Source organism: Macrosteles quadrilineatus, unplaced genomic scaffold (genome assembly GCF_028750875.1).
Source record: "Macrosteles quadrilineatus isolate MER2022 unplaced genomic scaffold, UCM_ALF_1.0 Scaffold_1__1_contigs__length_201487025, whole genome shotgun sequence".
In the NCBI taxonomy this organism is placed as follows: Eukaryota; Metazoa; Arthropoda; class Insecta; order Hemiptera; family Cicadellidae; genus Macrosteles; species Macrosteles quadrilineatus.
Genome location: NW_026542594.1, coordinates 94,024,520 through 94,041,060, shown reverse-complemented (window position 1 = coordinate 94,041,060; position 16,541 = coordinate 94,024,520). Strand labels below are relative to the sequence as shown.

General features: G+C 38.5%; 1 protein-coding gene across 1 annotated transcript in view; it reads right to left on the bottom strand.

The window, feature by feature from the left end:
- The window catches only part of LOC128988945 (RING finger protein 10), a 177,604-nt gene that overhangs the window by 49,475 nt on the left and 111,588 nt on the right, over positions 1-16,541 (bottom strand). The window contains exon 11 of the mRNA XM_054410780.1: positions 1,904-2,155. Coding sequence (XP_054266755.1) covers positions 1,904-2,155 — 252 coding nt within the window. The remainder of the gene's footprint in view (positions 1-1,903; positions 2,156-16,541) is intronic.

Sequence of the window (16,541 nt, the reverse complement as noted above, 5' to 3'; positions counted from 1 at the left end):
CACAAGACATATTTATCCTTAATTGCATTCCATTTCACCAAATAAAGTTAAACCGACTGTTTTTACAAGTACTGTATTTAACGCCGACGACAACATAACCCCAAACTGGTGTTTGTTTGACATAGACATAGACATAGACATAGACATAGACTTTATTTGCACAAAACATTCCATACATGTTATAACATTTAGAATAGGTGCATTGTCAAAATTAAATCCATACATAAAATATTTAACATTAAAACTTTTAACTTAAAACTAAACACAAAAAAAAAAAAATTCTAAATTGTAGTTCTGTAAAAATCTTCAATTAAGTAAAAAGCCTTGTCAATAAGAAAATTATCTATTGTATCTTTAAATTTAGTTTTGCTTAGTGACTTATAGCATGGCGGAAGCACATTGTACAATCTCAGCCCAGCGTACAATGGAGATTTTTCATATAGGGTCAAACGGTGACTGGGGAGTCTAAATATATTTTCATTTCGGGTTTCATACCTGTGATTAAAATGTATTGTTTCTGGTAGCTCATTTTTAACTGAATGTATGTAATTTAATAATTCTAGAATATACAACCCCGTTAATGTATGAATTCTTAAATTTTGAAAATGTTTCTTACAAGAACTGCGTGGATGAGAGTTGGTAATAATACGAATAATACGTTTTTGTAACCTGAATAAAGTTTTAATACCAGTAGCTTGGCTTGGTTTGTTGACAGACGACAGAAGAAACTAGACCGGCTCAACAGTTGAATATTCGATCAGCTGTTGTCTAGTAGTACTTGAGTTCGCCGCTTGAGTGCGTAAGCCTCGATCGGGCAGGAACGAAAGACTTTACTCAAAGACAGGATTATTCGTTCGTACGCCTTCTTCAAAGTAACTTCGTTGTTACATTCGCCCGCCTGTTATCGACGCTTGCACGATCATCGTTAATTGGTTTACGAAGGTTAGCTATTCTAATAGTTAGGCCAATTTTACGTTTCACTTTATTTTCGTTCAACACACCCATTCTCGTTTTACAACTATTTTTGTTTCAGAACTCGATTTTAAACCTTTAAATTTAATAACTTTGTTTTCGCCGACTTGCATAAAACCCGCCAGTCTTGCCTGCTAGTGACTAGCGGTGGATATCTTTCGGTTTGTTTTAAATCAATCAGCTACAAAAATTACCTTTGTTCCGTTCGTTTAACGATTAAATTATTACTTAAATTATTTTAGTTAACACGTTCGCTACACCCTGACATAAGAATATTAAATGTACTTTTTTTTAGTTTTCTCTGTTACCTTCCATTTTACACTTCAATTAAAAAAAATCTGCAACTTTCATGTTTAAAGGGGAAAAGTTTGTTAAGAACTTTTAGAAAATTTCAAAACCTCATAATACCCCAGGTCACATGACCCAAACTTGCTGGTTCGCGGACTCATTCAAGTTTATCCCACTCTACACCTTTAAGCCAAATTTAATCAAAATTGGACAAAATTTACTCGAGTTATCACGTTTACGGACACATATTTATGTAAGTAATTCGAAAGAATAGTGTTTTTAGCCTCTGGGGACATCAAAATAAAAGAAAAAATAAATCGGCCCCGGTCCCAGGTCTTATTGTGTTACCTACAATAAGATAGAGCTACTTCTAAGAAAATTTGCAAAAGAACTATTATGTACATGAAGGTTATACAGTAGAACCTTGATAACAAGATGGGGATTATAAAATAAGACTTGTTATCAAGGTTGTCTTCTTATTGAGGTTTGCAATAACATGTGATTAGGGGTAAAATAAATTCTAGGGGATTTAAAAATGACACTTGTTATCGAGGTTCCACTGTAAAACTATATGAAAATATTTTTTTACATTAATGCAACTGATTGTATCATATTTTTATTTGTTGCTAGTTTAAAGCATTACCTTTGAAAGCGAGAAATGTGTCCTGGGTCACCACTGGTGGCAACAGCTGTATCTCGGCCACCTCAAACTGTGCAGTCACAGGCAAGTGTTGCAGATAGCGCAGACGACGTCTCAGCTCTGTAGTCATGCTCCCAGCCTCCTTCTCTACAATGACCCCTGTCAGAGTGGTCGGACACTCGCGCAGTGTGCCATACGTCATCTCCAACATCTGCACGTTGACTGCATGCAAGTAGATATGCTGTCCATCACAAGCTAGACATACCCAAATAAAGGTGATTCTTAGAGCTTCTAATTTATTCATGGTTAATTTATTAATGTGCATGTAAAATTTTTAACAGCAATGGATTTAAATTTATACAGCAATGGATTTAAACCTTTGATAGTGTGCACCATAAAATTCTCCTTGATGAATTATTATCTAGCTATAAATTCTCAGAAGCTGTTATTTTTTTTTTAATTATATCCAAGCGATTGTTTTCAATGAACAGTCATTATAAAAGAAGACATTAAGTAAGCTTCTGAATGGGAAAAATTGTTATGGGGGTGCCTCAAGGCTCTATACGAGCTGACGATATGACAGCCATAATAAAATAAAAATACTCCCACCGCAGCAAACCTGCAGACTAAGCCAATTTCCATTTACCTGGCTGGAGTAAAAAAAAAAAAATATTTCCTAAAAAAGTTTAGATTTATTTCCCATCTAAATAACATTATTTTTTGTGAACAACAAAATATTCACACATATAATACGAGAAATCGGGAAAATTCAAATTAATAATTCTAAAAAAGCAATTTCAAACAAAAATCCAACTGTTTCTGGGATAAAATATTATAACTATCTTCCTGAAATCATAAAATCAGAAAAGAGTTTTAAATGCTTTGAAAGGAAATTGAAAAGATTTCTTGCAATTAAAGCAACAGTATACAGTTTTGAGGAATTTTTCAGTTTTTAAGGTCATTTAAATAAATATTTTTGAATATGTATAAAATATATATATATAAATAAATGTATCAGAACTCTATCTAGTTATTAGGCGATGTACTGTTCTGAACGCCATTCGTGTATACTTTTGTATATCTGTGAATAAAGTTTCTTTGAATTGAATTGAGTACTTAAATTTGCTGCCACAGGGAAGATATTGAGGTGTTTATATATATATATATATATATATATATATATATATATATATATTTTTTTATATTGCAATGTTGATAGCTTAGTATAAAATAAACAAAATGTCCAAATTTGATTAAAATATATACATAAACAAGTAAACTACAACAGTTTATTTTTTCCCACAAGAATAACATGGGAATTTAAAATTTAAAATTTTTTTAATTATCTCCGTAAATATTGGGCATACAACAACACTTCAATATACAAAATTATTTATTTTAGCGAATTTCCCATATAGGGAATAAGCTATTACCGTAGTACTCATGGTAAGACCTGGACCCGGGACCGATTTTTTTTTTCGTTTTGAGGTCCCTAGAGGCCAAAAACACCATCCGTTCAAATTCATATATATATATCTAATATATAAAATTCTCGTGTCACAGTGTTTGTCTGCAAACTCCTCCGGAACGACTTCACCGATCGTTATGAAATTTGGTGTGTAAATTCTGTACGTATGCGAATCGGACGTAAACTATTTCCCGTTTCGAAATTCTTAAAAGGGCTCCGCCCCAGTGGCTCTGGAGTTTCCCATGTTAACCTTATGAGAAATGGAATTAATGAATCTTAACAGCTGTTTCAATTAAACAAGTTGGTTCTGTTCTATGATGTTCAATAGCATTAAAGTTACAAGGATTACCAACAGGGTGCAGCACTATTATTTCTTTTACATTTATGACAACAGCTAATTTGCAACCAAAAGGTGAGTGAGCGTAGCGAACGAACTTCAACCTGGAGGCGAGTTAGCGTAGCGAACGAGCTAACCTGAAGGCAAGTGAGCGCAGCGAACGAGCTCCAACCTAAAGGTGAGTGAGCGTAGCGAACGAGCTCCAACCCAAAGGTGAGTGAGCGTAGCGAACAAGCTCCAACCCAAAGGTGAGTGAGCGTAGCGAACGAACTTCAACCAGGACGTGATTGAGCGATGCGAACGAGATCATCTTGAAAATTAAACGTAACGGTACTTTCTTTCCATCGGTGTCTTAGGGGAAACCTATAACTTAGGCGATACGAAGTTCGCCGGGTCAGCTAGTATATATATATATATATGTGTCCGTTAGCGCGATAACTCGAGCAAAAATGATCCGATTTTGATGAAATTTGGTACAAACGTGTAAACCTATGTTTATTCGAACGAGTTCGCGAACCAGCATGATCGGACCATGGGAACAGGGGTTTATGGGGGCTTTTATGGGGTAAAAATGGGGTTTTCCTATTTTTGACCCAAAAAACATAAAATTTTGAAATTTCTTTCCTAACTATTTTGTAGAGCTTAAAAAAACAAAAAAATTAGTATATTCTAGCGTTATAATGCGCTAATGGTTACGGAGAATATTCCAAAAAATTGTTAATTTAAAATTCCCATGTTATTCTTATGGAGAATAAGTAAACCGTTGTAGTGTGCTTGTTTATTAACATATTTTGGCCAAATTTGGAAAATGTTTTTATTTCTTAGTTTCTTACTAACTATTAACATTTTACATAAAAAAACACTTTTACCCTCCCTGTTGCAGCAAACCTAAGTATGTGTTAAACTGATTCTATTTAAATAGGGAATAAATGTGATATTTTTAAGGAGACATTTTAGTCTAAATCCAATCAGGCAAATGGAAATTCGCTTAGTCTGCAGGTTTTCTGCGGCGGGGGTATTTTTAAGCTTTGGAGAGAAATTATGGAATTTTGTGTTTTTAGGGTCAAAAATAGGAAAAAACAATTTTTGCCTCATAAAACCCCCATAAACCGTTCCCATAGTCCGATTATGCTGGTTTGCAAACTCGTTTGAATAGTCGTAGGTTTGCACATTTGCACCAAATTTTCGGATCACTTTTGCTTGAGTTATCGTGCTAAAGGACACATATATAAATATATATATATTAATTTGAACGGAAGGTGTTTTTGGCCTCTGGGGGCCTCAAAGCAAAAAAGTAAACCGGTCCCGGGTCTAGGTCTTACCACTGTAATAGCTTATTCCCTATATGGGAAATTCGCTCAAACAGTCATGAACTAAGTTTATAGTGTGATTGTTGACGGAAAGCGGCTGGCCGAAGGGTCGACCCTACTCACACACACGCAGGCCTCACACACACAGACGTAAGGGATTAGGACGGACGTGGGACGGACCATTGTCCTGCCACTCGAGTCATCGGGTGGCTCACGGAAATTAAACTATCAATTTTTTTAATTTTACTTTTGTTATAAAATCTGGTAACGCTTTTGACTTCAGCTCAAAATGCTTAGTAAAATGATACCAAACAATATACATTTTGCTTAAAAAGTGTAAAAGCTACGAATATTTTAACACGTTTTTATTAGCTAGCTACTTGTCATAATCATTTCGTGTTTGGACTCATTTTTCATTGAATTAAACAACAAATTTATTAACACTAACCATTTTACTGTATATCTAACATCAAATGAATTGTAATTTTGAGGTATCATACAACAGATGTTATATTTCTACTTAGTGAAAAGGGGATTGGGGCTTTCAGGCAATTAGGACGGTGGTGAGTGTGCGTGCGTGAGTCGGGTCCCTCGCAGGTAGGGCTGAGCTTCAGCCGCACTCCGGTAAAAATCAGACTATAGCCATCAAGCTCTTAGAAAAATGTCGAAATGGTTTCAAGTAGGGATGGACGAGATTGGATTTTTAGTTCAAGACGAGACGAGATTTTTTATTTCTCATAAAATTTCGAGACGAGATCGAGACGGGATTTCCCTTCTCATAGACAACGGGAAATGCACGTTCGGAATTTTTACCTGATTTTGTAACATTGTTAGATGACTGTTTAAATACAAAAATAATGATAATAGGCAAGAATATTTACAATCTTGTATTAAAAAACATCAGCATAACATTTTTTTATTAATCACGCCTAACTTATTAAAAATGCCTACGATTAGGAAACATAGTGATATCAGTTAGGATAGAGTTCAACTTATCCTAAAATAAAATAAAATATTAATTTTTATAAAATAGTTACTTGTTTTGACTTTTTTTATAGTAATAAAACATTCCTCACACTGCTAACACTTAACAAAACTTCTCAAATGTTATTAAAATAATTAAAGTAATATTTACATTTGAAGAATTAATTAAATAAGAACGCCTTCGCAAAGGAAACGCAACTACAAGACGCTCTTGTATTGCGGGTATTGCATTGACTTTCTGCAGGCGTTTTAAATTTTTTTTTATTTTTTTATTCTCGTCTCGATAAAAATCTCGGCCAAAAAGAAGTCTCGTCTCGTGTAACGAGATTGAAAATTTCCCGAAATTTCGAGACTTGACCATCCCTAGTTTCAAGTTAACGGTTTGATAATCTACCACATTAAAATACAAATTGTAAAATTTCAAACTGCACAGGGTAGGGACGACACTGACGGCTTTGTTCGTTTTAACAACAAAATAATAAATCTTAGCAAGACAGCTTAATTTTTAGGAATTGGTGTAAATAGTTTTTGAATTGAAAGAATTACATACATACCTATAAAAAGCTAAATTCAGTGTGTTTTCAAATAATGGTTTTAAGAAATTTTGTTGGTTTAAATACAAGACTAATGATTTATCATGTCTTATTTTCATCAATTTTGAAGTGCGGGGAGAGAGCTTTTGGGCGTATTCGTATACACTTTTTAAACTACAAAAGGAATAATAGTCACCATTACGACTTTTAACCCTTTGCGGTCGTATTTATCGTTCTATTTTCCTTCCCTATGGATCAGGAAGGCCACACTTAGTGGCCCTCTCATTCTGTCTAATGACGCGACATTGTCAGCGCTGAAGGTAGCCCCGCAGCTCGGGCCGGCCACGCGTAGTGGCCCTCTACGCGTTTCCTGTTCAGCTCGGGCCGGCCACGCGCAGTGGCCCCCTGTTTCTCTTCATAATATTTAGGATTGTAATTTTGTTATCGATTCTCTCTGCTTGGGAGGTGCTGCGCTCTCTCGACAATCATAGGAACTATCTGGAGACAGCAAAAAGCCATTGGTTTCTTAGGTTATAGCAATATTGGCACGTGTTTCCTTAGTGAGTAATCAGCTTGTGCTGTGCAACAGTCGTTTTAATGCCTTTAAATTTTTAATAAATTGATATTTATGATTTATAAATGGCCTCAAATAGAGACTTAACATCCGATACTATACGGGATCTATTAGAAGTCGACGAAGATGACGATCTTTCCATGTTGTTTGAGATCGAAGGTGTAGAGGAAGATCAGCAAGTAGGGGTTGAGGGTGGTGATGAAAATATTGAATGTACTTTTAGTGATATTGACAGTCAACATGACAGTGATGTGGATTTTGAATTAAGTGATAATGATATAGAAGGAAATGCGAACATTGATAGTGAACTAGAAGACAATATTAGCGAAGTTAACGAGGGTGAACACGATCAACATGTAGCTGATGTTGAAGAAGCTGCTGCAGCTGACGTGTGGCGAGAGTGGCAGGATGATGATGTAAGCTTCCGTGAATTTCAATATAAAGCTTTGAGTGGATTCAAACAACCACCAAATTTTGATCGAAACTCAGAAATTGAGTATTTCAAACTATTTTTCACTGATGAATTGTTAGAAGAGATTGTTAATGAAAGTAACAGATATGCTCAAGATAAAATAAATAAAATGAGACCCTTACCAAAAAAAATCCATGTGGTGGACATGGAAGGATATTACTGTAGTAGAGTTCAAGGCATTTCTGGGGGTCATAATTAATATGGGCATGCACCCAAAGCCTGATATCGACGACTATTTTTGACCGATTGGTTGGAAAACCAGCCTTTTTTTAAAGACATCTTTTCCAAAGAGTGATTTTTACAAATTTTTGGGAACTTGCACCTTTCTACACCTCTAACCAGACCAATATTAGGCGCAATCTCTCGCTTTGCTAAAGTGAAACATGTTGTTAATTATCTTGACATGAAGTTTAGAGAATATTACTGTCCAGGCAGCAAAGTTAGCGTAGATGAGAGTACTGTAGGGTTTAAAGGAAAAGTATTATTTAAAAGTTATAATAAGGATAAGCCTCAAAAGTGGCACATTAAGGTCTATGTTCTGTCTGACTCGAGTAATGGTTATGTGTGTGCAATAGAACCATATCTGGGGCAAACAACAAACAACCTACTTGTTAGGCCAGATTTACTGACAACAACTCGAGTTGTGTTGACTCTTGTTGACAGAGTTGGGCAATCTATAGGAAGTGCTGAAGGGTTGCACGTATTTACCGACCGGTTTTACTCTAGCCCAGAATTAGCCGAGGTTCTGTACGAAAAAAAAGTTCACTTTACTGGAACGGTAGATAGGAAACAAAAAGGGCTACCTCTAGCAGTTGAGAAAAAGAAAAAATTGAAAAAAAGGTGATGTCAACGCATTTAGAAAAGGTGACCATCTATCCGTGATACAATGGAAAGATAAAAGGAAAGTATTAATGATAACTTCTTTGTATGACAACTCGGTGGAAGAAGTAAAGAGTTTCGTTAAGGGTGGAAATCAAGAAGTTGTTCAGAAACCTACAGTTGTTTGCAGATATAACGAAAACATGGGTGGCGTAGACGTAGCAGACCATTACATAACTACTTATTCATTCGCCAGAAAATCAATAAAATGGTGGCGTAAAATATTTTTTTGGCTAATTGAAGTTGCTGTTGTGAATGGATTCATAATTTACAACAACAACAGATTGAGCTGTAGACGAAGGTAAATACCCATTTTTAATTACAACAACAACCGAGACCCTGGCAGACCAGCTGTGCGTCAAAAGATGTACCGTAAACAACTTGTGAATCAGCTAGTGGGTGATGTAAGAAACACAAGCAGGAAACGTGGACGCCCATCATATACCACTGAAGGAGACCGCCTGGATGGAAAAACACACTTCATTTATGAGCTGGAGGGAACTACGAAGAATGACTGTGCTGTTTGTACAAATAGAGCAGCTGGACAGCGTAAACGAACCAGATTTTACTGCAAGACCTGTGAGAATAAACCTGGCTTACACCCAGGAGACTGCTTTCTCCGATATCACACACTAAAGAAATACAAACTGGTCTAAATCAACTCAAGTAATGTGATGTCTAATTATTTTTATATGCATTGTAAGTCTTTATATAAGTACATGTGTAAATTTTATCCTTCAACTACTAATTTTTTATCCTTCATTTGTAAATTTTAGTCAATAATGATTACATTTTAGTTTTGTAATGTTTTTTGCAGTTCTTTTAACGGTTTTTTATTCAATATACTTCTTAATATTATTTTGTTTAAGTACCAAGATTTTAAATTAATATTATATATTATCTATGTTCTTTCTACTTTTCACTGAACTCATAATAAAGCTGGTAATTTGCATAATACTGTATAATAATCATATAACTTGTGAAAAATATTTATAGTTCGGCCGCTTAGAAAACGACCTGCGCGCTAATGCTAAACCAATGCTGGAGGAGGTCGCTTTCTAAGAGGCCGACCTATAGATTTTAGGGATGGACGGGTCCCGAAATTTCGGGAATTTTTCGGGAAAAAAATATTCCCGATTATCGGGACGGAATTACATTTGACTCGGGAATTTTTCGGGACAGGATTTGGTCCGATCGTCGGCAATTTTTCCGCTTCGCGAGTGCCGATAACGCCGTTATTGTGAGCGATAGGTCCGCGAACGCAGGAGACGAAGTCATTTCGACGATTACGACGTGACCGCGGAGTCATAACGACGATCGGGCTGTGACCGCGGAGTCATACCGACGATCACGCCGTGACCGCGAGTCATAGCCTACCGACGATCGCCCTGTGACCGCGGAGTCCTACCGACGATCGCGCCGTGACCGCGAGTCATACCGCCGATCGCGCCGTGACCGCGAGTCATACCGACGATCGCGCCGTGACCGCGGAGTCCTACCGACGATCGCGCCGTGACCGCGAGTCATACCGACGATCGCGCCGTGACCGCGGAGTCCTACGGACGATCACGACGTGACCGTGGAGTCCTACCGACGATCGCGCCGTGACCATGGAGTCATGCTGACGATCGAGCCGTGATCGCGAGTCATACCGACGATCATGCCGTGACCGCGAGTCATACCGACGATAACCCCGTGACCGCGGAGTCTTACCGACGATCGCGCCGTGACCGCGAGTCATACCGACGATCGCGCCTTGACCGCGGAGTCCTACCGACGATCGCGCCGTGACCGCAAGTCCTACCGACGATCGCGCCGTGACCGCGAGTCATACCGCCGATCGCGCCGTGACCGCGAGTCATACCGACGATCGCGCCGTGACCGCGGAGTCCTACCGACGATCGCGCCGTGACCGCGAGTCATACCGACGATGGCGCCGTGACCGCGGAGTCCTACGGACGATCACGACGTGACCGTGGAGTCCTACCGACGATCGCGCCGTGACCATGGAGTCATGCTGACGATCGAGCCGTGATCGCGAGTCATACCGACGATCATGCCGTGACCGCGAGTCATACCGACGATAACCCCGTGACCGCGGAGTCTTACCGACGATCGCGCCGTGACCGCGAGTCATACCGACGATCGCGCCTTGACCGCGGAGTCCTACCGACGATCGCGCCGTGACCGCAAGTCCTACCGACGATCGCGCCGTGACCGCGAGTCATACCGACGATGGCGCCGTGACCGCGGAGTCCTACGGACGATCACGACGTGACCGTGGAGTCCTACCGACGATCGCGCCGTGACCATGGAGTCATGCTGACGATCGAGCCGTGATCGCGAGTCATACCGACGATCATGCCGTGACCGCGAGTCATACCGACGATAACCCCGTGACCGCGGAGTCTTACCGACGATCGCGCCGTGACCGCGAGTCATGACGACGACCGCGCCGTGACCGCGAGTCATGACGACGATCGCGCCGTGACCGCGGAGTCATTCTGACGATCGAGCCGTGATCGCGAGTCATACCGACGATCATGCCGTGACCGCGAGTCATACCGACGATAACCCCGTGACCGCGGAGTCATACCGACGATCGCGCCGTGACCGCGAGTCATACCGACGATCGCGCCGTGACCGCGAGTCATACCGACGATCGCGCCGTGACCGCGAGTCATGACGACGATCGCGCCGTGACCGTGAGTCATACAGACGATCACCCCGTGACCGCGAAGTCATACCGACGATCGCGCCTTGACCGCGAGTCATACCGACGACCGCGCCGTGACCGCGAGTCATGACGACGATCGCGCCGTGACCGCGAGTCATGACGACGACCGCGCCGTGACCGCGAGTCATGACGACGACCGCGCCGTGACCGCGAGTCATGACGACGATCGCGCCGTGACCGCGGAGTCATTTTGACGATCGAGCCGTGATCGCGAGTCATACCGACGACCGCGCCGTGACCGCGAGTCATGACGACGATCGCGCCGTGACCGCGGAGTCATTCTGACGATCGAGCCGTGATCGCGAGTCATACCGACGATCGCGCCGTGACCGCGAGTCATACCGACGATCGCGCCGTGACCGCGAGTCATGACGACGATCGCGCCGTGACCGTGAGTCATACAGACGATCACCCCGTGACCCGCGAGTCACAAGTTTCTATAGGTACCTGTAAATTGTTACCCATTTTTTGGTTTTTATAGATCAGTGCCACAAATGGTAAAAATTGATTTCGTATGTCTTTTTTGGTAACTGCAATACAGTACTTTCTTTTTATGCATAGAAAAAAAATCCCGTCCCGTCCCGTCCCGAAAATCGGGAAGGAAATAAAAATCCCGTCCCGTCCCGTCCCGAACTAAAAATTCAATCCCGTCCATCCCTAATAGATTTGTAGTTTTTTTTAAATATTTCATTGCAAATGAACCATTTTCATTGTTTTTTAATCAGTTTCAACCATAAAAGATACTTTGCTTTTTTATTTGATTGAAGAGTATTAATAATTTATTTGTTATAAACGTTTTAATATTTGAGTAATTAAGTTGTTATTAAATAAGAGTGTACATAATTGAATCCTAATGATGACCGAGTTTACAGTCATATGTTAGGTTAAACATCAGTGTTTTGGAGTTGAAATGCTTGCCACACGGTAATTAAATCCAAGCGTAAGACGTAAACAAGACAAATAATAATGGCGGCCAAACCATGGAAGGAGGCGGGGCCACTACGTGTGGCCCTGCCGAGCTATTGGCGCCTCGCTTCGTATATACAGGGTGATTCAAAATTAATGACCCAGTTTTAACGCTTTATAACTTTTATACTATTAAACTTACCGCTATAAAATACACATCAAACGAAAAAGCAACTCAAAGAGTTTATGCCTTCCAAAGACACATCATTTAGCTAAATCGATCCAGCAGAACTGTAGATTGAATTGTACAAAGTAAAAAAGTAATCTCCAACTTTTTTTACCATTAGAAATTTGGAGGTTACTTGACGTTTTTACAAATAACTTTTAAATGGTGAGGAAATCGACCAAAGTGGAAGGTAATATTCCAAAAGAGAATAAAATTTCCTACAATCAACTATTATGCATTTTTTTATACTCATGAAAGATACCAAAAATGGTAAAAAAAACAGTGCCCAGCTACTACCGGGGAGCGATAATCGCTATGCGACTATCGCTGCAAAGGCTCCAAACAAAATAGGCCTTAAGCAGTGCGAACGTGTTTTACTACTGTAAACATAGCCAAAACAAGTCACTCCAAAATCATTCTAAAAATAACACAAGACTAAAAAAATGTTACTTAATACTTAAACTAGTAAGGCTGACGTTTTAGACTGATAAATTTGGAATTTTTCAAAGTTGGAACTATATCCTTGAACTGATATTTCCATGTTTCCTATGCGGAAGAGTTATTTTAAATAAGGTAAGCCTAATTAAAACTACAAAAGGAATAGTCAGCATTATGACTTTTAAACCTGCAAAACATTCTTGAAAACAACTTTTTTAACTTCTTAATCTTGCTTTGTTTTTTTTACCGATGTTTTTAATAAAAGATTATATAGAAGTTTACACAACGATTGCGTAAAGTTAACCACACAAGTAGAAAATTTAAGGTACAAAAATTTAACTTCTACTCGTGTCTTTAACACTATCTACGCGAGTTGCGTAGGTACACTACTTTACCTACGACAGAGTTTTAATTACTAAAAATCACTACTCATAACGTCTTAGAATGGTTTGGTTATGATTATAACCTCTCATTGCCACCAACAGTGATGCAACAAAACACTGTTCCAAACACTAATAAATTGCCCCACTTAACAATTACCCCTTCAAGACTTTTTGATGTATGTGATACGTCAGTACTTTGCCGCCCGCTGCTGCGTTTTGACGTATTGCGTACGTTCTCAGACGTTCCGTCCGATGCTTCTACCTATCGGGGAAATCCGCAAACATCTGGACGCGATCGATATTGCAGTACATTGAGGGATAGAAGGGCTACATGAAACTATAAAAATATCCGGTTTTAGAAACTTTTGGTTGCCTTTGGTGACAAATGTTTACAGGCGTTTGAGCAGAAAAATTTCACTCGCGTCGTCTTGGCTACGTCGTTGTTCGTTTGTTTACGTAATTAGATGTTTTCTGTAATTGAGTGAATTCCGATTGAGATATTATTTTTAATGTTTCATTATAGTTTCTAGTGGTTTTGTGTAGCAGAAAAGTTTTTATTTCAGTGGATAGTGATTGAATTGTGGTGTAAGTTCTCTGTTATGGTAAGGCTCACAGTAGTGAAATAGATCGTTGGCTGCTGTCGGAATTTGTTGACGATGTAGAGAGTGATGAAGATGATATAGATTTTGCACAGTTACAAGGTGATAATCCCGAAGGTGAAAATCCAGAAAGTGACAATGATTTAGCGATAGTTACACCTAATGTTCGTGTTAGTGAGTTTGGTGGTGGTGAGCCTAGGCCTAGCCCTACGCCTTCACCAACGCCTCTTTCACCTAGGCCTATGTAACCCCCCCAACCAATGGAATTGGACAATGTTGAAATGACAATTGAGGATGTAGTGGCTGGTGCGGGAGGTGACAATCCTCTCTCTGCTAGACGTAGGCCTACTGAAAATGTACCACAAATGATTTGGGAATCCGTTGAGAATTATGTACCTCAAAAGGAAAATTGTATTGGTATAGGTGAGGTAGGTCCCAAAATAAATTATGAAAATTAATTAGATATTTTTAAATATTTCTTTGATGACACAATCATGGACCTTATTGTCCATAGTACAAATATCTATGCGGAGCAGCAGCATAGGAAGCAGGGAATGATATTCCATCAGTTTTCTCGTACATGGAAGTGGGTCCCTGTTACCAAAAATGAACTGTATGTTTATTTTGGCCTAGTGATGCTTATGGGTATTGACCAAAGGCCTAGTCTTAGAGCATACTATTCAAAAAAATGGTTTGTTATGTACTGATGTGTATCCAAGTACAATGCCGTTGGAGCGGTTTCAGCTCATTTCCAAGTCCTTGCATTTTTGCGATGAGACAAAACTCAGTGAGTACAATGGACAGAAAGGTTTGTTTAACATTTTTTTGAATAATAAGTTTCAGGCAGCATATGGACTTTCCCTCTCTTGAAATGAATATTTCAATTGATGAATCGTTAACTTTGTGGAAAGGTCGCTTTGGGTTCTAACAGTATTTGTCGCTGAAGGCAGCTCAGTTTGGTATTAAGTCTTTTGAGATTTGTGAGTCATCTTCGGGGTATACCTGGTCATTTCTTATACCGGGTGTCCAAAACCACCCGTACACCCCTTTCAAAACGATGGAAACCATTTCTTACAAACAAAAAATAATACAGAACTAGCTAAATTGGGCACGGTCTACCATATGGTGACAATTTCAAATCCAAAATCACACCGGAAGTGGCTTTTTCAGACCGGAAGTTGACTTTTTTGAATGTAAACTACCAATTTTGATTACAGAATCGGATTCTACGTTGAAAAATACATAACTTTTGCCTAAAACATTTTTTGAAAAAAATTGTTTTCTACCTCTAATCCCCCATTAGAAGTCAATAATTTTTGGTCATTCATGTGTCAAAGTTACTCGAAACAATAATAGAGAAAAACAAATAACAAAGATTACATAAAGACATATGATGAATAGAATCAGCTGTTTATTTTAAACACCTTAGCAATTGATTAACAGCTGGTCTACACATTGCTTAATTTCATTTTATTTTAAAAATAAATCATTTGTTTTTACATTTAAGGGGTCAAATGTAAAAAAAAATAAAAAAATTAAACTTAGCAATGTGTAGACCAGCTGTTACTCAATTGCTAAGGTGTTTAAAATAAACAGCTGATTCTATTCATCATATGTCTTTATGTAATCTTTGTTATTTGTTTTTCTCTATTATTGTTTCGAGTAACTTTGACACATGAATGACCAAAAATTATTGACTTTAATGGGGGATTAGAGATAGAAAACAATTTTTTTCAAAAAAATTTTTAGGCAAAAGTTATGTATTTTTCAACGTAGAATCCGATTCTGTAATCAAAATTGGTAGTTTACATTTAAAAAAGTCAACTTCCGGTCTGAAAAAGTCACTTCCGGTGGGATTTTGGATTTGAAATTATCACTATTTGGTAGACCGTGCCCAATTTAGCTAGTTCTGTATTATTTTTTGTTTGTAAGAAAAGGTTTCCATCGTTTTGAAAGGGGTGTACGGGTGGTTTTGGACACCCGGTATACACAGGTAAAGGCATGGTTTTTGACAATCCTATTGTCCCACCATGTAACGGGTCTTATGATGATAACACCCAGAGTTACAAAGGATTTGTTTAGGCTATGTAATTGAAAAAGGAAAAGAATTAGTTAGGCTATAGGCCTACTAATTTTAAGTAACTAGCCTAGACAGTCTTGGCCTAAGCCTAGTACGATGGCATATTATGATCTGAGATTCTCATAAAAACAATAAATCTAAAGGAAAATAGGGGTAAATACAAATATATATTTAATTAAACGATAAATCAACTCACTTAAACGCCGGTAATAACTTCGAAATTAATAATAAGTCACCATTGCACAATGGACAATAACCGATCATGAAATACGTCATAACTCAATAAATAACCAATAAAATCGAAATTTCTCAAGAATAAAAAGGTTTTAGAATCACTTTTTAATAAATAATAAACAGTTTTTAACATCAAAATCAATAATAATAATAATTGTAATAAACATAACCTGAAATGTCAAAACAAAATCAATATCTAGATACAAGATGACTGAGGTATCTGGGGCTATCTTTCAGTAAAAAAAAAAGTACAGGGAAGACGAAAAATATGTAAAACATAGAGTTTTGATTAGGTGCAAAGATGAATTTTGACCTCTATGACGATTTTTCCATGTCACGTGGTTAGCTCTCAGCCAATAGCAAAATAGAAAATTAAATGAAACCAAAATTCTGAGTTTTGGAAGGGACGGAGATGTCCATTACGTGAAATCATGAGAGGGGACGCCTCGATCGGTCTCCTTTTTTCCCAGACTTGGCTCAG